The sequence below is a fragment of the Hemiscyllium ocellatum genome, chromosome 8 (genome assembly GCF_020745735.1).
Source record: "Hemiscyllium ocellatum isolate sHemOce1 chromosome 8, sHemOce1.pat.X.cur, whole genome shotgun sequence".
Taxonomy (NCBI): Eukaryota; Metazoa; Chordata; class Chondrichthyes; order Orectolobiformes; family Hemiscylliidae; genus Hemiscyllium; species Hemiscyllium ocellatum.
This window is the reverse complement of record NC_083408.1, coordinates 33,744,125-33,769,232: the sequence shown is the minus strand read 5'-3', so window position 1 is coordinate 33,769,232 and position 25,108 is coordinate 33,744,125. Positions and strand designations below refer to the sequence as shown.

Here is a 25,108-nt window from a genome sequence, read left to right as displayed (position 1 = left end):
TTCACTCAAAACCCTGTCTATACCTGACATAGCTGACATATGCTTCCTTCTTTTTCTTAACCAAACCCTCAATTTCTTCAGTCATTCAGCATTCCCTATACCTAGCAGCCTTTCAGCCTAACATGAATATACTATTTCTCAGCTCTATTATCTCATTCCTGAAGGCTTCCCATTTTCCAGCCGTCCCTTTACGTGCGAACATCTGCCCCAGTCAGTTTTGAAAGTTCTTGCCTAATACCGTCAAAATTAGCCTTCCTCCAATTTAGAACTTCAACTTTTAGATCTGGTCTATCCTCTTCCATCATTATTTTAAAACTAATAGAATTATAGTCACTGGCCCCAAAGTGCTCCCCCACTGACACCTCAGTCACCTGCCCTGCCTTATTTCCCAAGGGTAGGTCAGGTTTTGCACCTTCTCTAGTCGGTACATCCACTTATTGAATCAGATAATTTTCTTCTACATTATGGCAGTCCCAGTCTATATTTGGAAAGTTAAAATCCCCTACCATAACCACCCTATTATTCCTAAAGATAAGTCAGATCTCCTCACAAATCTGTTTCTCAATTTCTGTCTGACTATAGGGGGTCTGTAATAAATCCCAGTAAAGTGATTATCCCTTTCTTATTTCTCAGTTCCACCCAAATAACCTTCCCAGATGTATTTCCAGGAATATCCTCCCTCAGCACAACTGTAATGCTATTCCTTATCAAAAATGCCAGTCCCCCTCCAGTCTTGCCTCCCTTTCTATCCTTCCTGTAGCATTTGTATCCTGGAACGTTAAGCCGCCAGTCCTGTCCATCCCTGAGCCACGTTTCTGTAATTGCGATGATGTCCCATTCCCATGTTCCTAACCATGCCCTGAGTTCATCTGCCTTCCCTGTTAGGCTTCTTGCATTGAAATAAATGCAGTTTAATTTATCCGTCCTATCTTGTTCTCTGCTTTTTCCCTGCCTGCCCTGACTGTTTGACTCACTTCTTTTCTCAACTATACCAGTCTCAGATTGATGTCTTTCCTCACTATCTCCCTGGTATTCCCACGCGTGACACACACACACACACACACACACACACTCCTGACTAGTTTAAATCATCCTGAGCAGCTCTAGCAAATCTCCCTGCCAGTATAATAGTGCCCTTCCAATTCAGGTGCAATCCATCCTTCTTGTACAGGTCACTTCTTCCCCAGAAGAGATTCCATTGATCCAAAAATGTGAATCTTTCTCCGGTATACTAGCTCCTTAACCATGCATTCATCTGCTGTATCCTTCTATTCCTACCCTCACTAGCATGCAGCACCGGGAGTAATCCAGATATTACTACTCTCAAGGATCTCCTTATTATATTCCTGCCTAACTCTCTCTATTTCCCGTTCAAAAATCTCATCCTTTTCCCTTCCTATGTTGTTGGTTCCAATGGGTACAATGACCTCCTGCTGGCCCTCTCCCCCATGAAAACATTCTGCACCCTCTCTGAGACATCCTTGACCCTGGCACCAGGGAAGCAACACACCATTCTGATCTTTCACCGCTGGCCACAGAAACGACTGTCTGTGCCTCGAACGAGAGAGTCCCCTAACACAATTGACCTCTTGGAACCCGACATACCCCTCATTGCATTAGAGCCTGTCTTGATACTGCCTTGGCTGTTCTTGCTAAATTCCCCTGAGAATCCAACACCCCCTACATTTTCCAAAATACTATGTTGTTTGAAACGGGGCAAGTTCATTGATGAAGCAGCTGAAGATGGTTGGGTCTGGGACACTACATTGATCATATATCTTGTCAAGCCCTTGAAAAATTATTTACATTTGATTGAGATCATCCCTCGTTCTTTAAAAGTGAACATAGGTACATTCACCTTCATCTCTCATCACAGCTTGAAGCAGACATAAGCAAAGATGGTTAAATGATATTAGATGGAAGAGTGTCAGTGAAACATATACACCAGCACAGTCTTGTCGGGCTGAATATTACTGTTCTGTGCATTCTGTGTAATATCATATAGAAAGTTTTTGCACATTATTCAACAAGAAAGACACCTATCCTTCATTTTATACATTCCCTCCTATCACAATCAGTAGTGGCAATGTGGATCTTCCACAAGATTGTGGAGAGCACAAGTTAGGAGCGTGACGGATTATTCTCCACTCGCCGTTCCAACAACACTCAAGAAGCTTGACACCGTTCAAGACAAAGCACCCTGCTTGATAGGCATCTAATTCACTCACACCAGAAGTAGTGTGCACTCAACCAAGTTTCTTTGCATCTGTGCCACTGGTGGGGACAAGGGCAGCAGAGACATGGGATAACTGCGACGTCCCCTCCAACTTTGACTTGGAAGTATATTGCTGTTCCTTCATGGTCACTGGGTCAAAATCTTTCCTTGCAAACATCACTGAGGTTGTACTGCTACGACTCAAGGAGACAGCTCTCCACCACCTTCCAAGGGCGACAGGCAATAGCAGTAGCTTCATTCACATCACGTGAACAGCTTTGCAAGATAGCATGGAGGGAATTTGCTTGCAAAGCCAAAGCTAATGATGAAATATTTAAAGGTAGCAGTGTTTCTGCCCACCTGCCTTGGCGCCAGTGTTTTGTGCTCAAAGTATGCAAGACATGCTGTCTCACGGATAACCATAAGAATGGGATGAATTGCTCTACCTGGAAAATGTTTCCACAGGAAGCAGGGCAGAGTTATTGTGGCCTCACAGCTATCCTGAGTGTAGTGGTTACATACAGACTGGAGGCTAGGTGAGTGGCAGGGGGAAGGCATCTGCTACTTCACAACTAACATAACTTGCTGCCGTTCTCACCGTTTTCCATCCCCCTGCTAGGTCACAGGTGGTAGCTTCAGAGAATTTGTCTGTGACATATGGGGATACGTGGTTAACATTCACCGGCTGCAGAGGGCATCACTGTTGATGCCTGCTCTGCAAACTGTGTCAGCGTGGACTGGTTAGACAATGAGTGGTCATTGACAAGGCAAGCAAGAGCTCTGGCCAATTATTTCTGGTCCTAACAAGACTTAACAAGGCATATTATAGCCCTGTCTGGTGTAGTTTGTGGAAAAGATTTTTCCTGTTGTAGGAGAATTTGGAAGTAAGGGTCACTGTTTAAAATTAAAGGTGAGCCATTTAAGATAGATAAGTAATCTTGAGTCCATGCTGAAAACCACTGACACCAGATGTCTGGACAACAGAATGATCGGTATTGTGATCACCTCCAGTCTGAATCCAGATTAAAACCAACAGTTCTTAGTAAATTTGAATGCTTTTATACCTGCCCATACACGCTTTTCAGTCTGAGACTTTGCAAATCTCTTCCTCAAGAGACAGAGGAAACGGATTCCTTGAATACTCTTAAAGCAGAGGTGTACAGATTCTTGAAGAGTAAGTGGGTGAAGTGTTATCAGCAATGTGGAGTCATCAGATGCACCATGATCCTGTTGAATGTTTGAAGGGCCAAATGGTATAATCCTGCTCCTAATTTGTCTGCTAATGAGGACAAAAAGTGGCATATCCCTACCCTGTGTAATCCAATTCTGCATAAGGAACATGAGATCAGGAGTCTACTATGCCACTTTGAGACCTTACTGTAGAAAGCTGATGTTTATTCAGCATTCTCAGGGCTACATATTGTGAACTGTGTGCAGTTAATATTTATTCATCGTGGCAAAGATTGTGTTAGCGTGTGTTGGTAACATTGATATTCTTTCAGCATGATAAGGATTATTTATGTGTAATTATGTAAAGTCAGTATTTATTCAGCATGGTAAGGATTGTTTAGGATGTAATTATGTGAAGTTAGTATTTAATTCAGCATGTTAAGATTGTTTTGTGTGTAACTGATGAAGTTCCTTCCTGTAGATTAAGTTAGACATGTGCTGCTCATTAATGACAAGGGCTGAGCTGCTGCTACTTGTCTCATACAGTGGGACAAAAACAAGATTTTCTCTATTGTTGGTCCCCCGCAGCTGCCCATGAGAGAACACAGAGTTTTCTGGGGCCACATGTGCACCTTGTCAGCCGGCTCTTTCACAACTAAAACTCACATGACCTTTTCTGTTTAGTTCTGAAACAGTCGTGCAGCGAGTTCCTGTTTTGAATGGAGTGACATTTGTGGCGTTCAGCAGCAGAGTTACCGCAGCATTTGCATTTAAAATGTCTGGAGGAAGTTGTAGCAGAAAAAACAAACTGACAGTTCAAACCTCGGGTGGTACAGGAGCATGTACTGCAACTACTGCCTGAATGTCTGACTAAACTTGTAAAACCGCTAATGCAGCTGGATGTAAATATGCAATATTCAGTTTTTAAATTGGGAATCACTAAAGGCAACCATAACCTTAAGATCAACATCCCATCCCCCACTATATATTTTTTAACAATACTTCGCATTATAGCCCCTTAAAGTGACAGATGGGACCACTTGTTCACACAGAGTGAGCACATTCACGTTGAAATGCCTATCTGTGATATATTTTGTTACAATGGTGTCTTGATTCCAAATAGTGCAGACTAGAATCTCAGACAAAAGCTTGGTTTTTGATTACTACCCCACAACATTGTTTCAGCAACGCCCCCTTTATAGAAAAAGAAAGTGCTGGTATAAGCCTCTGCAGTTCTGGCAGCCTCCATGCAGAGAAACAAAGGTAACGTTTCAACTTAAATATGACTCATCTTCAGTGCAAGTAACAGCAGATGGCCACGTGCCACCCTGAGTCTCCCTCACCATTCAGTCGGATCATTGTTGACCTGTACCAATATATGCCATCACAATCTCCTTTGCTTCCTTATCCCTCATCTGTCCAGTTTTTCCTCAAACCCATGTATTGAATGCGGTTGCATAACTGAAAGAACTGGGATGAAATGGCCTTTGCGAAGCCACTTCTGCTTTATGAATGAGTAACTGGAAGCCATCAATAATACCATTGACATAAGAAGTCAAACCGAGAGGAAGTATCTTTCCTTGGAGAGTGTGGAACTCAAGACCACAAGGAACGGTTATTGAGAACAGTATTAATTCACTTCAGAGGGAGCTGGGCAAGGTGTGCGGGGGAGAGAACAAGGCGAATGATCAATTTTGTTGAGAAAGGCTAGGAGAAAGCTCAAGTGAGGTATAAACACTGGTCGGGTTGAATGGCCTATTTCAGTGCTGTTTGTCCAATGGACTCCTACTCTTCACCCCCACTGGTGGTGAGTTCCACATTGTCACTATACTCTGATTTTCTTCTGAATTCCCTTCTGGATTTCGAGGTGACAATCTCATATTGATGGCCTCTATTAGTACTCTTCCCTACAAGAGGAAACATTCTCTCTGGATGACACTGTCAAAACCTCCAAGCTAACATGATTTTAAAAATCTCTATTCATCATTGGCGGTCTCTCACAGATGAGGATGACTCTCTTCCATTCTCAGGGTGAGTCCATAGGTGGCTGTACACACTGGTGCGACTTCCGCAGGCTGTTCACACTTGGGGAAGAAGCTGGTCTCAGGAAGGGGTGGATGGGGCGTTGGTATGACAGCGCACTCCTTGCCCAATTTTCGTCTGGCTTCTGCTTTTTCCTGACAGCAAGTCATGAGGTACTCGACACCCTCATGGTATTTCTCCTCTACTTTGAACAGTCTTGGACCAGTGATTCCTAGGGGTTGTGGGAGTGCCGAAGTTCACCAGCAAGGCCTTCAGGGTATCCCTGAAACAGTTCCTCTGTCTACCTGGGCCTTTTAAATCTCGATTAGGTGACTTCCCAAGCTCTTCTCTTCCCCCACCCTCCTTCCCAAGAATAAAGAAATTTTTCCTAGTATTTATACTCAGTCACTCTGAATCATTCTTGAAAATTGTCTCTATAACCTCTAGCTCCATTTCTTTTCTAGGGGTGGCATGGTGGCTCAGTGGTTAGCACTGCTGCCTCACAGCAACAGGGTCCCACATTCTATTCCAGCCTCGGGCAACTGTCTGTGTAGGGTTGCACGTTCTCCCCGTATCTGTGTGCGTTTCCTCCAGGTGCTCCGGTTTCCTCCCACAGTCCAGAGATGTGCAGGTTAGCTGAATTGGCCATGCTAAATTGCCCATAGTGTTAGGTGCATTAGTCAAGAGGGTAAAGGGTCTGGGTGGGTTTCTCTTTGGAGGGTCGGTGTGGACTGGTTGGGCCGAAGGACCTGTTTCCACACTGTCGGGAATATAATATATAATAATATAATATGCTGACCAGGATTGCAAATAACACTCTGCATGAGGTCTTTCCTTAGTTTATTCTTTCATGAGCTATGGATATCACTGACAAAGCCAGCATTTGCTGCCCATCTGTAATCAGCCATGAAACTTAATTATTTATTTGTTCATCAAAGAGGGCAGTTTAGAGTCAACCACATTTATACGGCTTTGGAGTCACATGTTGGCCAGACCAGGTATGGATGGCAGATTTCCATCCCTAAAGGATATAATGAATCAGATGGATTTTTAATAATAATCAATGATTTTAATAATAATTGATGGTCGCTATCACTGAGCACTGCTTTGTAATTCAAGATGTTATAAATTGAATTTAAAATCCAGCATATTGAGATTTGAACCCAAATCTCCAGGGCTTGAACCTGTCCACCTGGATTGCCAGGACAGTCTTAGTAGCACCGTGTCACCATCTCCCCCCATTACCTCTTTACTTTTCAATCCTATCCCTTCAGTACAACAAGTGGTGCTTGGTTTGTATACATAGCCTTAGTAGCCCAACATTTAGTGATTGTTGTGTGTGTACCCTGATCCCTGGGTCACTCTACCTCACCTAGACTTGCATTCTCCAAGTAATTAAGCGACCTCCCAATTCTTTCTGATGCAATGCCCCACTACATATTTATCTGAGTTTGACTCCCACTTGAATTTCCCCACTGAGCATCACTGATTCAAGAGCCTGTCTCAGCCTTGAATATATTCAATGACCCAGCTTCCACCATTCCTAATGTAAAGTTTCATGCCATTAAGAGAGAAGAAATTCTGCGTCCATGCCATCTTACAAACAGGTGACCCGCATTCTTAAATTATGTTTGCTTATTTGGCTCGATGGCTGGTTTGCGGGGGAAGTGATGCCAACAGTGTGGGTTCAATTTCTGCACTGGCTGAGGTCTCTGTGAAGGCCTTACCATCTCAGCCTTGCCCCTTGCTGGATGCCTGGCCTTCCTCAGATTAAATCACCACAAATTACCTCTCTCTCTCCACTGAGAGAACAGTCTTCTTGGACTATGGTGACTTTGCAATACTTAAAGGTTTTATTTGAAGGGAAAAATACCCTCTCAGCATCTACCCTGTCAAATCCCTCAAAATCTTCTGTGTTTTAATCATGTCACTTCTAATTCTTTTAAACACCAATGAGTATTTGTCTAACCTGCTCAATCTCGGTGCATAAAACAGTTCTTTCATCCCAGGAAACAATCTGGTGAATCTTCTGTTTACATTCTGTTGTGGTGAATGAAAGGGCATTGTAACTGGAGACTGAATGTTTCCCATTGTCTGTCTGTCCCAGTGCTTCCTCACCTTTATTTTGGTCCTCTTGTTCAGGCAGCCCTGCATGCAATCCAACCTGGCAAGGTGTCTGTGTGAACAGTGCTTTAATTGAAACTCGAGAAGTCTGACAAAGGAGAGATCTTAATTTCTCCCATCATGTTTTTTTTAACAGAACAAATCCTGGAAGAAGGCAAAATCAATAGTCCACGTCTCATCCTTCCCGTTCAAGAAACGATATTCATGGATTCAATTGGCTGGTCACTCAGGTAAGTGATTTCGGAACCATTTAAATCCAGAAGTAGTGTTAATTTGGAAAATGACATTTTTCTGACTGCTTCCTTCTTATGTGATGTAATCAAGGAAAGAACCTTCCTTTATTCAGTGGTTTAAGGAATATCCATAGCCAACATATTACTTCTGAAGTGTTGTAATGTTGGAGAACACAGCCATCAGTTTATGCACAGCAAGCGTGCACATTTAGCAATGTGATAATGGCTGTATGATTTGTTACAGTGATTCTGCTGTAGAATCAGTATTGGGTGGAAGACTGTACCAAATGCCCCAGTTTTTAAAAATGTATTCAGTGTAGGATGTGAGTCTCACTAGCTGAGCCAGTATTTATAACCCCATACCGAGTTGTTCCTGGGAAGATATTAGTGAACTGCTTTCTTGATCAGCTGCAACTGCAGCCCATGTGCTGTAGGTTGGCCCACAATGCCATTGGGAAGGGAATTCTAGGAGTTTGACCCAGTGATTTTGAAGGAATGGGGATAGTCAGGATGGTGAGCAGCTTTGAGGGGAATCGCAGATGGTGGCGTTCCCACGTAAGTGCCGCCCTTGTTCTTCTAGCTGGAAGTGGTCATGGGTTTGGTAGATGTTGTCTAAGGATCTTTGGTGAAGTTCTGCAGTGCATCTTGAGATGGTGTATACAGTATACTGCTGCTACTGAGCATCAGTGGTGGAGAGAATGGATGTTTGCAGCTGTGGCTCCAAACAAGCAGACTGCTTTGTCCTGGATGGTGTCAAGCTTCTTGGGTGTTCGTGGAGCTGCACCCATCCAGGCAAGTGCAGACCATTCCATCACATTCCTGACTTATGCCTTGTAGATGATGGACAGGTTTTTATGAAGTCAGGACGTGAGTTATTCGCTGCTATATTCCTAGCCTCCAACCTGTTCTTGTAGCCGCTGTATTTATATGGCCCATCTGGTTTCTGGTCAATGGTAATTCCGAGGATGTTGACAGTTGAGGATTCAGTGTTGGTAACAGTATTGGAGGTCAAGGGATGGTTGTTAGATTGCCTTTTATTAGAGATGGTTATTGCCTAGCATTAGTGTGGTGCAAATGGTACTTGCCACTTATCAGTCCAAACCTGGATATTGTCCAGGTGTTGTTGTATTTGGATGTGGACTGTTTCAGTATCTAAGGAGTTGTGGACAGTGCTGCACATTATGCAGTCATCGGTGCTCAACCCCACTTTAAACCTGATGGTGAAGGGAAAGTCGTTGATGAAGCAGCAGAAGATGGTTGGGTCTCGGGCACTATCCTGAGGGACTCCTGCAGAGTTATCCTGCAGGTTGTTTGAGGTCAGCTGAGATGATTGACCTCAAACAACCACAACCATCTTCCAATGTGTCAGGAATGACTCTAACCATTGGAGAGTTTTTTCTGATTCCCACGATCTTCAGTTTTGCTCAGGCTCCCTGGTACCACAAACACAGCCTTTATGTCAGACATTGTTACTGTCACGGCACATTCTGCTCTTTTCTCAAAGCTGGGAGTCACTGAGCAGGTTATTGCTGAGCAGGTGCTGCATGGTAGCACTGTTGATGACACCTTCCATCCCTTTACTGATGTGTGAGAGTAGACTGATAGGGTGGTAATTGGGGAGGCTAGATTTGTCCTGCTTTGAGTGTAAAGGACATACCCGGGCAATTTTCCATATTGTTGGATAGATGCCAGTGTTGTAACTGTACTGGAAAAGCTTTGCTATGGGAGTGGCAATTTCCAGAGCACAAGTCTTCAGTACTATTGCTAGGATGTTGAGTGAGCCTTTGTGGTACCCAGTGTCTCCAGCCATTACTGGGTATCACGTGGAGTGAATCAGGTTGGCTGAAGATTGGTATCTGTGATGCTGCAGACCCCTGGCTGAGTCCAAGATGGATCATCCACTCGGTACTTATGATTAAGATTGTTGCAAGTACTTCCACCTTATCTTTTGCACTGAGGTGTTGGGTTCTCCGTCAGTGATATAGGGTTATTTGTGGAGCTTCCTCCCCCAGTGAGTTGTTTAATTGTCTGCCATCATTCATAACAGGTGGCAGGACTGCAGAGTATACGTCTAATCTGTTGGTTGTGGGATTGCTTACCTCTGTCTATCACTTGCTGCTTATGTTGTTTGGCATGAAGTCGGTACCTTCACCAGGTATGCCTGGTGCTGCTCCTGGCATGTTCTCCTCCACTCTCAGTTGAAGCAGGTTTGATCCCCCTGGCTTAATGGTAATGGTTGAGTGGCAGAACCATGAGATTGCTGATTACGCTGGAGTACAACTCTGCTGCTGCTAACGGCCCGCAGCACCTCATGGATGCCCACTCTTGAGTTGGTAGATTTGTTTAAAGTCTGTCTGATTTAGCATGGTGATAACGACACACGAGGGTATTCTCACTATGAAGGTGGGACTTCATCTCCACAAGGACTGTGCGGTGGTCACTCTCACTGATATGGTCATGGACAGATGCATCTGCAGCTGGCAGATTGATAAGGAAGGTCAAGTATGTTTTTTGCTCTTGTTGGTTCCCTCACCACCTGCTGCCGAAACAGTCAAGCAACTTTAGGATCTGAGCAGCTTAATCAGTAGGACTTTTGGCTAAGGATATTGAAGCAAATAACACAACCTCGTTGTAAGTACTGTTCATATAGCTGTTTGTTCCAGCAGTGGTTTGCAGTCGAGCTGAAGCCAAGGGTTGTGGACAAATGAAGCTTTGTCCGCCAACAAGTAGCTGATTGACAATTGATCACCACTCCATGGACCAATGACAAACACCTTCCACATGCCAACAGCAATGTGATTGGGTCCCAAGAAGCTGAACGGCTTGTGGGTGTGAATGTTTGAGAGAAACCATTGATTCCCCGCAAGGGCAGGAGCTGTCTCTATTCTCTGCCATAAAAAATAAATATCTTAATCCCGAAGAAAGTCAAGTAAATTTTCATCAGCAGTTGCTATAAGTGTGGCACTTAAATGAATAAACCAGAGAATTTATAAGGGTAAACCAGTCACCCTTACCCTTTGCAAGCAAGTGAAAGTATCTGAAGAAGGATAATCAAGGATGAGTGCATCCTGATAACAAGCTAAAAGGACCATCTCAATAATACCTGTGGACAGGGACCACTGATGTGCCTTCCCAGTCTTTCCCTCTGTCCATTACACCCATGTTTCTTTGGCTCTCTCTATGTGTGTTGAAGAGTTTTCATAAGTAGGTTAGAATGTTAACTCGTAGAGTAATATGTTGTCAGTTCATAGTCGTTTATCTACAGCTAAACGATTTTTTCGTATTAAATCATTATTTTTATTAAGTATAAAGAACTCGTCCAGTTTTGATTAGGTTAGAATCCCTACAGTGTGGAAACAGGCCCTTCGGCCCAACAAGTCCACACCGAAGAGTAACCCACTCAGAACCATTTCCCTCTGACTAATGCGCCTAACACTATGGGCAATTTAGCATGGCCAATTCTCCTGACCCGCACATCTTTTGGATTGTGGGAGGAAACTGGAGCATCTGGAGGAAACCCACGCAGACACAGGGAGAATGTGCAAACTCCACACAGACAGTTGCCCGAGGCTGGAATCGAACCTGGGACCCTGACACTCTGAGGCAGCAGTGCTAGTCATTGAGCCACCATGCCGTCCCGTTTGTCTATCAACTGGGTCTAAATAACAGATACACTGAGGAAGTTGCACGATTTAATAAAATCTTTAACGTTTATAATGACTCTTCGAATAGCAGGGCTTGATTTCCAGCGTGCTAACCCAGTGAGGTGAAACATTGAGGCCTCCCAGGCAATTCTGTCCTGACTGTATATCCACTGTGCTAACAATGGATATACTGCTGGGCTTGTCCAAGGATGGTGATGGTGGGGTCTTGGACATTGTCTGGAAGGTTTAATTCTGTGAGTGTGACTGTGTCAACTTGTGGCCTGACTAGTCTGTAAAACAGATCTCCCAATATTGGCATACGCTCCCAGATGTTGGTAAGGAGGGTCGATGAGGGTGTTTTGCCTTTGTCATTTCCAGTGCCAGTGTCGATGCCAGATGATCCAAATGATTTGATTTGTTTTTTGCGACTTTTTATTGGGTTGATACAATTGTGTGACTTTCTAAGCTGTTCCAGAAGGCAGTAAAGATTCAACCAAATTGCTGCAGGTCTGGAGCCATTTGTAGTTCCAATCAGGTAAGGATGCCAGATTTTCTTCGTAAAAGAACATTAGGGAACCAGATGACAATCAATGACAATTGACATATTCATCATTAGAGTTTTAATCCCAGATTTCTTTTTTATTATTGACTTCAAATCCCACTACCTGCTGCAGTGGGATTCGAACATGCATCCCCAGAACAATTCATGAATCTCTGGACTATGAATCCATCAAAGCAATGGCATGGCATCATCTGCATCCAATGACAGACAGGCCCATCAGCTGAGATCTTTGCCTAAAATTCATCCCCTCTGTCAGTCGCGCGTTCCCACAACACTACACAAGAATGTTGTCCTGGATTGTGAGCTCTGAGCCCTAGACTGACTGGAACACACAGCTATTAAACATCAGAACAAGAGTGCAATTGCCTGATCCTCAATAATGGGCCTATTTTTGTAATTAAATCTTGGAGTCATAGAGTCACAGAGCTGTAAAACATGGAAACAGACCTTTCAATCCAACTTGTCATGCCAACCAGATATCCTAAATTAGTCTAGCCCTATTTGCCAGCATCTGGCCTATATCTCTCTAAACCAGGGGTGGGCATTTATTTCTTCCAAGGGGCCACATGAGAAACCTGAGTTGTGTTGGAGGGCCGAACCAACAATAAGTTGAACATAATTCTGCTCCGTATTAATTTTCTCCCATTATCAAAAGTACTAAATTATACAGTTTTGCACTGAAACTTATAATCAAAAGAATGAGAATATTCTGATACAATAAAGATATGAAATTGTGGAGTAGGTCAAATATAGAAGAAATAAACTGTAAAAACAATAATTTCAGTATTTCATTTTTTCTAACATGTAAAAGTTGTTTCATTATTGTTCAGTATTACAAACAACAAACAACTCTATACAACAAGCAATAAATGCTTTTGATGTTTTTCAGTTCATTTTACTTGTTTAGTGAGAAAAATCCAGTCTGTTTTGGGCTTGAACTGAAATCTGGTTGAATGTCTGAGGTGGATATGCGAAGGACAGCTGAGAGGTGATCATCAGTGATAGAGGATCTGTATATGGATTTGTTGAACTTCATCACTGAGAATGTCTGTTCACATATATAGGTAGATCCAAAGAGGACTAGAATCTTCTGCGCATGCCTTCTCATGTGTGGAAAGTTCTCCTCTTTGAGGGAAGAGTAAAAATCAAGCAGTGAGACTGAACTAAAGTACTCTGCCAGAAGTGTGTCAGACTGCAGGTCAATGAGTTCAAGCTGAATACCACTAGGTGCTTTCTCCACATTGCATGGAAGTGGGGAAAATAATCATGTGCATTTTATTCTCAACCGTTTTAAAGTCTTGAAATCGCCTTGAAAATTCACCATGCAGTGCTTCTAACATAGATCAGTACCTGTGGGAAGTGATCAGCTGAAGGTACGGCTTCCTTCAGTGTTGGCAAGTGGGTGAGAATGTTGTCCTCCATTTGGCTTCAGAGAAGCTGCAACTTTCTCATAAAAGCCTTCACCAAGTTGTACATTTCATGCACAAAAAGGCCCTTGCACTGCAGTTTCACATTTAGTTCATTCAACAGCAAAACCAAGGTCTGCAATCCAGTCTGCATCTGAAAGCTGTGGAATGCCATTCCCTTTCTTCACACAGAAATCTTGAATCTCTTCTCTCAGCTCCCATACACTTTTCAGCATTTTGCCCAGGCTGAGCCACCTGAGAGCTGTGTGGTAGCCTATGTCACGATGTTCAGTCTCATTTTCCTCCAAAAGTGCAACAAACTGCCTGTGATTCAAAGCTCTTGCCCTGATGAAGTTAACTATTTTAGTTACAACATCAACCACACGGTTAATTTTTAACACTGACTTACACAACAATTCCTGATGTATAATACAATGGAAAAATACCAATTTCTGGTCAGGGTCAATTTCTGTCACTTTATCCTGCATTCTCTTTAAGAGTCCAACATTTTTCCCGTTAGATTTGGACAACCATCCGTTGTCACACCCGCCAGCTTGTCCCATTTTAGTCCCAATGTGTCCAAATATGCATTTACCTCCGTGAACAAATCATTACCAGTTGTTGTTCCTTTCATTGACTTGCATGGCTGCCAGCTCCTCCATGATCTTAAAGTACATAGTTATCCCACGTACGAAGATGAGTAGCTGGGCTGTGTCACATACGTCGCAGCTCTCATCCAAAGCCAAGGGAAAAAAGTCAAAGTTGACTGCTCTGTGCTGCAGCTGAAGCTCCAGATTTCTCACGATGTCCCCAGTCCTTCTCGATACAGTGCGTCGGGAGAGGGGCACATTCTCAAATGCCTCCTTTTTCTCTTGAGTCCAACAAGCACTCCTTAATAAACTCTCCATCAGTAAATTGGTTTACTGTTTCTGGCGATTTTGTGGGATATGACAGAACTTGTCTTGGCGTGAGCTGACATTTTGAGGGCTAGCCAGCAAACATCACTTTTAGCTGTTCACGCATGTACATACACGCGCATGTGCGTCCATACGTAAATAAAAGTAAAACATCCTTTTCAAAACAAAAGCAACATAGTTATATTGCGTGCATGGCGTAAATACTTTTTCATTTATGTTCTAATTTAAGATTGACCTCATGCGGGCCGGACAGGAACAACTAAAGAGCCGGAAATGGCCCGCGGGCCGTAAGATGCCCAGGTCTGCTCTAAACCCTTCCCATTCTACTCCCCATCCAGATGCCTTTTAAATGTTGCAATTATACCAGCCTCCACCAGTTTCTCTGGCAGCTTGTTCCATACATGCACCATCCTCTGCATGAAAAAGTTTCCCCTTAGATCCCTTTCAAATCTTTCCCCTCTGGGGCTGCCAGAGAACCGCCAGAGCTAAGCAGTTTCAAACTTAATATACAGCATCCAAAACCTCCCATAAAATCACATTGCGCTGGCACTTTAAGCTTCAAAATACCCAGTTTGTGTGTGCATGCAGATTTCCACCTTGTATAATGTCAGGCAAAAGTGGTTGTGGATCTCAGTGTGAGTGCGGGGTACTCTATGGTCAGTCTTGCTACTTCCTGTTTTCTGTGATGTCTGTGGGCAGTGATCTTGCAAAATGAGGAGGACAGACTGTCTACACATTCAAATGTCAAGTCAGTTTATTTCAGGAAATGACATTCAAAAATAAAGCCCAACACTAACCACCCCCACCATAACTTGTTGTCCAATTTGACAAAGATCCTGGATTTAATTCTCCCTTGCGTGGTTAGCAATATAAGGTCAGTTATTTAAGGCCGCTGATCAGACCAGGCTGGATTTTATACCTATTGCATTCTGCACTCTTTCCCACTCCCAACCTCCCTCAAAGGATGAACTTTGACAGGGCTGGGAGGGGGCATGGGTCAGTTACTTTTCCACTCTTACAATTCTGCACAGAGCCTCTCTCCTGTCAGTTACACCATCTTCTTTATTCAAGGATATACTGAACTAGCAACCATCTTAGCTGTTTTCATGTCCCACCGCAGTGGCTGCTGGAATTTAAATTTGAGTGGTAAATCTGGAGGATTGTGTTAGTCTTCACAATGGTGACCACAAAATTATTTTTATTGATTTAAAATGAAAACCCATCTGGCTCACTAATGTCCTTTAGGGAAGAAAATCTGCCATTCCTTTTGTGGTCTAGCCTACACGTGACTCCAGACTCAACAATATGGTTGAATCTTAACTGATCTCTGAAATGGTCAAGCAAGGACTACTCATTTCAAGGTAGCTAGTTATCTGACGAAGGAGTAGCATTCCAAAAGCTAGTACTTCCAAATAAACCTGTTGGACGATAACCTGATGTTGTGTGCTTTTAACTTTGTCCACCCCAATCCAACACCAGCACCTCCATACTAATGTGAGGAGGTTATGACAAATGAAAATGGTGACCATTAGGTCAATGGTCAGTTGAGGAGAGACCAGGATGTTTGGACAGTGTTCATTGGGAAGTGAGCATGGAAGCATTCTTGAAGTGTTTTTCAAGAGCTGAGTATATTGCAGATGTAGCTGGGGATTTCATTTGCGATATTGTGGTTCTAGAATACATTAAGATTAATAAGGAAGGGCTATTAGATGTTTTAGAGAGTATGCAGGTACATAAATTGTCAGAGTCTGATGAGATGTATCCCAGACGGCAATGGGAGGAGACTGCTGGGTCCTTGGCAGATATTTAATACTTCGCTGGCCACTGGTGACATGGCAGATGACTGGACGAGCCACCTGACAGCTGTGTGGTAGCCAATGTCACGATGTTCAGTAGCTAATACAGTTCTTTTCTTCAAAAAGGGCAACAGGGATAGGCCAGATAATTGTAGACCAGTTAGTCTGACATCTGTGGTCAGGAACTTATTGGAAAAAGATCTGAGGTATCTCATTAATCAATACTTAAATGGAAGTGATTGATCAAAGTTAGTCAGCATGGATTTGTTTAGGAAGATTCTATCTGACTAATTTAATTGAGTTTTTGAAAAGGTGATGAAATATATTGATGAGGATAGTGCAGTTAGTATGGTTTGCATGGGCTTCAGTAAGGCCATCGACAAGATCCCATAAAAAAGGCTCGTCCAAAAGGTAAGAGCCCATGTGATCCAAGACAAGTTGGCAAACTATAAGTCTATTACAAATAGGAGGCAAAACATGAAGGTGGAGGGCTATTTATTTAATTGGAAGCCTGTGGCCAGTGATGTATCACAGGGATCGGTGCTGGGACCCTTGCTGTTTGTTATTTACAACAACAACTTGGGTGTGAACGTAGCAGGTTTAATGAGTAAGTTTGCAGATGACATATAAATTGGTGGTGTGGTTGATGGTAAGGAGGATGGTCTCAGGTTACAATCTGATATTGATCAGCTGCTAAATTGGGTAGAGCAATAGCAGATGAAATTTAATCCTGATAAGTCCAAGGTGACGCATTTTGGGAGGTCTAATAACATCTAATGCACAATGAATGATATGTCCCTCGGACTGAAGAATGAAAAGACTTTGGTGTACAAGTCATAGAGGTATACAGCACAGAAACAGACCCTTCAGTCCAACCCATCCATGCTGACCAGATATCCCAACCTAATATACTCCCATTTGCCAGCACTTCGTCCATGTCCCTTTAAACCCTTCCTAACCATATACCCATCCAAATGCCTTATAAATGGTGTAATTGTACCAGCATCCTCCACTTCCTCTGGCAGCTCATTCCATACTCACACCACCCTCTGCATGAAAAAGTTCCCCTTTAGGTCCCTTTTATATCTTTCCCCTCTCACCCTAAATCTATGCCCTCTAGTTCTGCACTTCCCCCACCCCAGGATAAAACCTTGCCTATTTATTCTATCCATGCCTGCATGATTTTATAAAGCTCTATAAGGTCACCCCTCAGCCTCCAGCGCTCCAGGGATAACAGCCCCAGCCTATTCAGCCTCTCCCTGTAGCTCAAATCCTCCGACACTTGTAAACCTTTTCTGAACCCTTTCAGGTTTCACAGTATCTTTCCAATTGGAAGGAGACCAGATTTGCACGCAATATTCCAACAATGGCCTAACCAATGTCCTGTACAGTTGACCTCCCAACTCCTATACTCAATGCTCTGACCAATAAAAGAAAGCATACCAAACGCCTTCTTCACTATCCTATCTACCTGTGACTCCACTTGCAAGGAATGATGAACCTGCACTCCAAGTGCTCAGCAACTCTCCCTAGGACCTTACCATAACTCCTGCTCTGATTTACTTTTTCAAAATGCAGCACCTCACATTTATATATACTAAACTCCATCTGCCACTACTCATTGGCCCATCTGGTCAAGATCCCGTTGTAATCTGAAGTTACCTTCTTCATTGTCCACTACACCTCTAATTTTGGTGTCATCTCCAAACTTACAAATTATACCTTTGATGTTCATGTCCAAATCATTTACATAAATGACGAAAAGTAGTGGACCCAGTACCAATCCTTTTGGCACACCACTGGTCTCAGGCCTCCAGTCTGAAAAACAACCCTCCACCACTACCCTCTGTCTTCTACCTTCGAGCCAGTTCTGTATCCAAATGGCTAGTTCTCCCTGTATTCCATGAGATCTAACCTTGCTAACCAGTCTCGCATGGGGAACCTTGTCGAGTGCCTTACTGAAGTCCATATAGATCACATCTACCGCTCTGCCCTCATCAATCCTCTTTGTTACTTTAAAAAATTCAATCAAGTTTGTGAGACATGATTTCCCACACATAAAGCCATGCTGACTATCCCTAATCGGACCTTGCCTTTCCAAATACATGTACTTCCTGTTCCTCAGGATTCCCTCCAACAACTTGCCTACCACCGACATCAGGCTCACTGGTCTATAGTTCCCTGACTTGTCCTTACCACTCTTCTTAAACAGTGGCACCACGTTAGCCAACCTCCAGTCTTCCGGCACCTTACTTGTGACTATCGATGATACAAATATCTCAGCAAGGGGCTCAGCAATCACTTCCCTCGCTTCCCACAGAGTTCTAGGGTACACCTGATCAGGTCCTGGGGATTTATCTACTTCTACGCATTCAAAGACATCCAGCACTTCCTCCTCTGTAATCTGGACATTTTTCAAGATGTCACCATCTATTTCCCCACATTCTATATCTTCCATGTCCTTCTCCACAGTAAATACTAATGTGAAATACTCATTTAGTATTTCCCCCACCTCTTGCGGTTCCACACAGACTGCCTTGCTGATCTTTTGAGGGGTCCTATTCTCTCCCTAGTTACCCTTTTGTCATGAATGTAATTGTAAAAACTCTTTGGATTCTCCTTAACCCTATTTGCCAAAGCTATCTCATGTCCCCTTTTTGCCCTCCTGATTTCCCTCTTCAGTATACTCCTACTGTCTTTATACTCTTCTAAGAATTCACTCGATCTATCCTGTCTATACCTGACATATGCTTCCTTCTTTTTCTTAAACAAAACCTCAATTTCTCTAGTCATCCAGCATTCCCTACACCTACCAGCCTTTCCTTTCACCCTAACAAGAATATACTTTCTCTGGATTCTCGTTATCTCATTTTTGAAGGCTCCCATTTTCCAGCCGTCCCTTTACTTGCGAACATCTGCACCCAATCAGCTTTTGAAAGTCCTTCGAGGAGAAAGTGAGGACTGCAGATGCTGGAGACCAGAGTTGAAAAATGTGGTGCTGGAAAAACACAATAGGCCAGGCAGCATCCGAGGAGCAGGAGAATCGACGTTCCGGGCATAAGCCCTTATTCAGGAATGAGGCTGGTGTGCCAAGCGGCCTGCTGTGTGTTTTCAGCACCATATTTTTCCACTCTGGTCTCCAGCATTTGCAGTCCTCACTTTCTCCTGGTTGATCTTAACCTACTGCGAATCCTCTTTCAAGGATGCATACCTTGAAGATGCTCTCCTCCTCCCTCTACAAGGATCTCAGTGAGTCCCTCTCTCACTGCAGCCCCCAGGTCATCTCCTCTGCCCTGAAGCTCTTCAGCCATGTCCTGAAACAGACTCGCTACCACAGCCACATCTCCTTCCACAACACCTGCCTACGGAACCGACTGACCCCGCACGGACTCCGGACACACTCAGACCAACACAATTTGGACCCAACCAGGACAACCAGTACCTGCAACAGATCTGATGCCTCCAGATCCTCTGTTCCACGCTTGCAGCCATGCACCACCGCGGGATCCACGGCTACCGGGACCAGTGCCGTTTCTGCCCAGCATGCCACTTCTGCCCCCGGAGCTGCTGTCGCCGCAGATACTTCTGCCCCCAGTGACGTCACTCACCTGTTCAAGGACCACACCGCACGCTTCTCCGCCCTCACGCTTCACATTGATCTCCGTCCCCATGACGATCTCCGTCCCCATGACCAACTCCGCCCCCACGACCAACTCCTCCCCTATGACCTACTCTGCCCTCACGACTAACTCCGCCCTCATGCCTAACTCCACCCCCACTCCCAGCTCCAGCCCCACATCAGGTCCTAGCTCCCAGACCTGCCGTATTTTCACCATCCCTCCAGACCTCCCCCTCTCTGAGGATGAACGATCAGTCCTCAGCAGAGGCCTCACCTTCATCCCCCTACGCTCCTGGATTAACAAGTTCGACACGCAGCTAGACATCGCGCAGGTCTTCGCCACCTTCGCCTCCGTGCCTACTTCTTCAACCAGGATTCTCGCTCACCCTCTGATGACCCCTTCTCCCACCTCCAACACACACCATCCACCTGGATACCTCGTGCTGGCCTCTTACCTGCCCTCGATCTCTTCATATCCAACTGCTGCCGCAACGTTGACCGCCTCACCCTGTCCACCTCTCTCACCCACTTCAACCTCTCACCCTCACAACACGCAGCCCTCCACTCCCTCCGCTCCAACCCCAACCTCACCATCAAACCGGCAGACAAGTGAGGCACAGTGGTAGTTTGGCGCCATTGAAGCTAGACACCAACTCGCGGACACTGCCCCCTTGACCATGATCCCACCTCCCACCACCAAACCATCATCTCCCAGACCATCCATAACCTCATCACCTCAGGAGATCTCCCATCCACTGCCTCCAACCTTATAGTCCCACAACCCCGCACCGCCCGTTTCTACCCCAAAATCCACAAACCCAACTTCCCCGGCCAACCCATTTTTTTAAGCCTGCTTCTGCCCCACCGAACTCATCTCTGCATATCTTGACACTGTCCTGTCCCCCTTAGTCCAAGAACTCCCCACCTACATTCAGGACACCACCCACACCCTCCACCTCCTCCATGATTTTCGCTTCCTGGGCCCCAACGCCTTATCTTCACGATGGATATCCAGTCCCAACACACTTCCATCCCCCATCACAAAGGACTCAAAGCCCTCCGCTTCTTCCTCTCCCGCAACCCAACCAGTACCCTTCCACTGACACCCTCCTTCGCCTGACTCTTAACAACTTCTCCTTCCAATTCTCCCACTTCCTCCAAACCAAAGGAGTAGCCATGGGCACCCACATGGGCCCCAGCAATGTTGTCTCTTCATCGGATATGTGGAACAGTCCATCTTCCGCAGCTACACTGGCACCATCCCCCACCTTTTCCTCCGCTACATCGATGACTGTATCGGCGCTGCCTCGTGCTCCCACGAGGAGTTTGAACAGTTCATCCACTTTACCAACACCTTCCACCCCGACCTCAAATTTATCTGGACCATCTCAGACTCCTCCCTCCCCTTCCTAGACCTTTCCATTTCTATCTCGGGCGACCGAATCAACACGAACATGTACTATAAACCGACTGACTCTCACAGCTACCTAGACTACACCTCCTCCCACCCTGCCCCCTGTAAAAATGCCATCCCACATTCCCAATTCCTCTGCCTCCACTGCATCTGCTCCCAGGAGGACCAATTCCAATACCAAACAACCCAAATGGCCTCCTTCTTCAAAGACTGCAATTTCCCCTCCGATGTGATCAACGATGCTCTTCACCGCATCTCCTCCACTTCCTGCACCTCTGCCCTTGAGTCCTGCCCCTCCAATCACCACAAGGACAGAACCCCACTGGTCCTCACCTTCCACCCCACCAATCTCTGGATACATCGTATCATCCTCCGTCATTTCCGCCACCTCCAAACTGACCTACCTCCAGGATATATTTCCCTCCCCACCCCTATCAGTCTCGTCAGGTCCACAACCCACACCAACCCAACCTCCACTCCCGGCACCTTCACCTGCAACCGCAAGAAGTGCAAAACTTGCGCCCACACCTCCCCCTTCACCTCCCTCAAGGCCCCAATGGATCTGCAAATTCACCTGCACCTCCACACACATCACTTACTATATCCGCTGCAACCGATGTGGTCTCCTTTACATTGGGGAGACAGGCCGCCTACTTGCGGAACGTTTCAGGGAACACCTCTGGGACACCCGCACCAACCAACCCAACCGCCCCGTGGCTGAACATTTTAACTCCCCCTCCCATTCCGCCAAGGATATGCAGGTCCTTGGCCTCCTCCATCGCCAGACCCTGACCACACGATGCCTGGAGGAAGAGCGCGTCATCTTCCGCCTAGGAACCCTCCAACCACACGGGACGAATGTAGATTTGTCCAGCTTCCTCATTTCCCCTCCCCCCCACCTTATCTTTGTCCCAACCACCGGATTCAGCACCACCCTCTTGACCTACAATCTTCTTCCTGACCTCTCCGCCCCCACCCCCTCTCCGACCTATCACCCTCACCCTCACCTCCTTCCACCTATCATATTCCCAGCACCCCTCCCCCAAATTCCCTCCCCCCTACCCTTTATCTCAGCTCACTTGGCACACCAGCCTCATTTCTGAAGAAGGGCTTGTGCCTGAAACATTGATTCTCCTGTTCCTCAGATGGTGCCTGGCCTGCTGTGTTTTTCCAGCACCATATTTTTCACCTTTTGAACGTTCTTGCCTAATAACGTCAAAACTAGCCTTCCTCCAATTCAGAACTTCAACTTTTAGATCTGGTCTGCCTAAAGTGCTTCCCCACTGACACTTTAGTCACCTGCTCTACCTTATTTCCCAAGAATAGGTCAAGTTTTGCACCTTCTCTAGTAGGTACATCCACATACTGAGTCAGAAAACTTCTATTGTATGCACTTAACAAATTCCTCTCCATCTAAATCCTTAACACTATGGCAGCCCCAGTCTATTTTTGCAAAGTTAAAATCCCCTACCAGAACCACCCTATTATTTTTACAGATAACTGAAATCTCCTTCCAAATTTGTTACTGAATTTTCCACTGACTATTAGGGGGTCTATAATACAATCCCATTAATACAATCCCTTTCTTATTTCTCAGTTCCACCCAAATAACTTCCCCAAATGTATTCCCAGGAATATCCTCCCTCAGCACAGCTGTAGTGCTATCCCTTATCAAAAATGCCACTCCCCCTCCTCTCTTGCCTCCCTTTCTATCCTTCCTGTAGCATTTGTATCCTGGAACATTAAGCTGCCAGTCCTGTCCATCCCTGAGCCATGTTTCTGTAATTGCTATGATATCCCAATCCCATGTTCATAACCATGCCCTGAGTTCATCTGCCTTCCCTGGTAGGACCCTTGCACTGAAATAAATGCAGTTTAATTTATCAGTCCTACCTTGTTCTCTGCTTTGTCCCTGCCTGCCCTGTTTGATTCGCTCCCTTTCCCAATTGTACCAGTCTCAGATTGATCTCATTCCTCACTGTTTCCTTGGGTCCCACCTCCCCACAAGTTTGAACCCTCCTGAGCAGCTCTAGTAAATCTCCCTGCCAGTATATTAGACCCCTTCCAATTCAGGTGCAATCCGTCCTTCTTGTACAGGTCATTTCTACCCCAGAAGAGATTCCAATGATTCAAAAATACGAATCCTTCTTCCATACAGCTGCTTTATCCTCCTTTTCCTACTCTCACTAGCTCGTAGCACCAGGAGTAATCCAGATATTACTATCCTCAAGGACCTCATTTTTAAATTCCTGCCTAACTTACTATATTCTCCCTTCAGAATCTCATCCTTTTCCCTTCCTGTGTCGTTGGTTCCAATGTGTACAATGACCTCATGCTGGTCCATCTGCCCCTTGAGAACATTCTGCACCCTCTTTGAGATATCCTTGATCCTGGGATCAGGGAGGCAACACACCATTCTGATTTTTCACTGCTAGCCACTGAAACGTCTGTCTGTGCCTATGACAGTAATTGCTGTTCCTGGAATTCGAGGAAATCACCTCCAACACCTAAAATACCTCAAAAAAAGGAGCAGCTTTTCCAGCCACAATTATTTCTGTCCTCCATCTTGGATTACCCAGAATCCTTCTACTGAAAGTGTCAGCACAAGGTGGTGAAGAAGGCAAATGGGATGCTTGCCTTCATTCGCCAGGGAATAGACTATAGGAGCAAAGAAGTCTTGTTACAACTATATGAAATATTGCCCAGGTAGCTGCATGCAGTTCTGGTCATTGCACTATCGGTCGGTTTCGGAGGAGATCCACCAGGATGAAAAGTCTCAGTTATGAGGAGAGACTGGGTAGGCTTGGTTTGCTTTCCTTGGAGCAAAGGAAGCTGGGGGAGATCTGATTGAGGTATACAAAATTTTGAGAGGCGTAGACAGAGTGCATAGAACATTCCAGCGCAGTACAGGCCTTTCGGCCCTTGATGTTGTGCCCCCCTGTGAAACCAATCTGAGCCTATCTAATCTACACTGTTCCATTCTTGTCCATATATCTGTAAAGTTGGCGAGTCTACAACTGTTGCAGGCAGGGTGTTCCATGCCCCTACTACTCTCTGAGTAAAGAAACTACCGCTGAAATCTGTCCTATGTCTACCATCCCTCAATTTGAAGCAGTGCCCCCTCGTGCTATCCACCCGATCTAACCCTCTGATTATCTCATTTATCTCAAAATCGTCCACCGTGAGAATCTCTTGCTCATGACATACATGTCGAAGATTGGATAGCATAGGCTTAAGCTGAGGACCAAGTGGATCTGAGGAAAATATTTTTCACCCAGAGCGTGATAGAGAGGGTGATGGAGACAAATACTGTTGCAACATTTAAGGATGAATAATTAAAATGCCAGGGCACAGTAGGCAATGGACCAAGTGAAGATGGATGGGGTGAGTGTTGTTTAGTGTTTGTTGCTCAGCATGGACATAGTGGACGAAGGGTCTGTTTTCATGCTGTATGATTCTATAACTCTGTGTACACACATGTTACAACAGCGCTGTGTTCTTCTTGTCACTTAGGGAGTTTCAAGGCTGGCAATGGTGGGAGGATCCTGAAGAAGTACTGTGAAAATGAGAAGCTGTGCTTTGAGCAATTGAAAACTGATTCGCTAGCTCCCTTTGTGCCCCATTACTATGGCATTACACATGAAGATGGAGAGTGGTATATTCAGCTGGATGACCTGTTGGCTGAGTTTGACAGCCCCTGCGTCATGGACTGTAAAATGGGAACAAGGTAAGTGATGACCTTTTATGAAATCCACATTGGTGTCACTGATGACCTGGAAGTGGCCATCATAGCACAAGGATCTGTATTTGTATCCCACCTATCATAGTCCTTTACAGGCACAGGAGTGCTTTTAAAGTACAGTGGCTGTTGTACTGTAGGAAGTGTGAAGGTTTGCTGATTCAGGAGAAGTCTGCACCTCACTCTGTGCTCAGCCAAGCACAAGGCATGTTATTTATCAACAAATGTAGGTGAAAGGTTAAGGTTC

The 25,108-nt window shown here is 45.0% G+C and overlaps 1 protein-coding gene across 1 annotated transcript in view; it reads left to right on the top strand.

Annotated features, from left to right (window-relative positions):
* The window catches only part of LOC132818109 (inositol-trisphosphate 3-kinase A-like), a 99,132-nt gene that overhangs the window by 37,105 nt on the left and 36,919 nt on the right, over positions 1 to 25,108 (top strand). The window contains exons 2-3 of the mRNA XM_060828806.1: positions 7,668 to 7,761; positions 24,636 to 24,849. Coding sequence (XP_060684789.1) covers positions 7,668 to 7,761; positions 24,636 to 24,849 — 308 coding nt within the window. The remainder of the gene's footprint in view (positions 1 to 7,667; positions 7,762 to 24,635; positions 24,850 to 25,108) is intronic.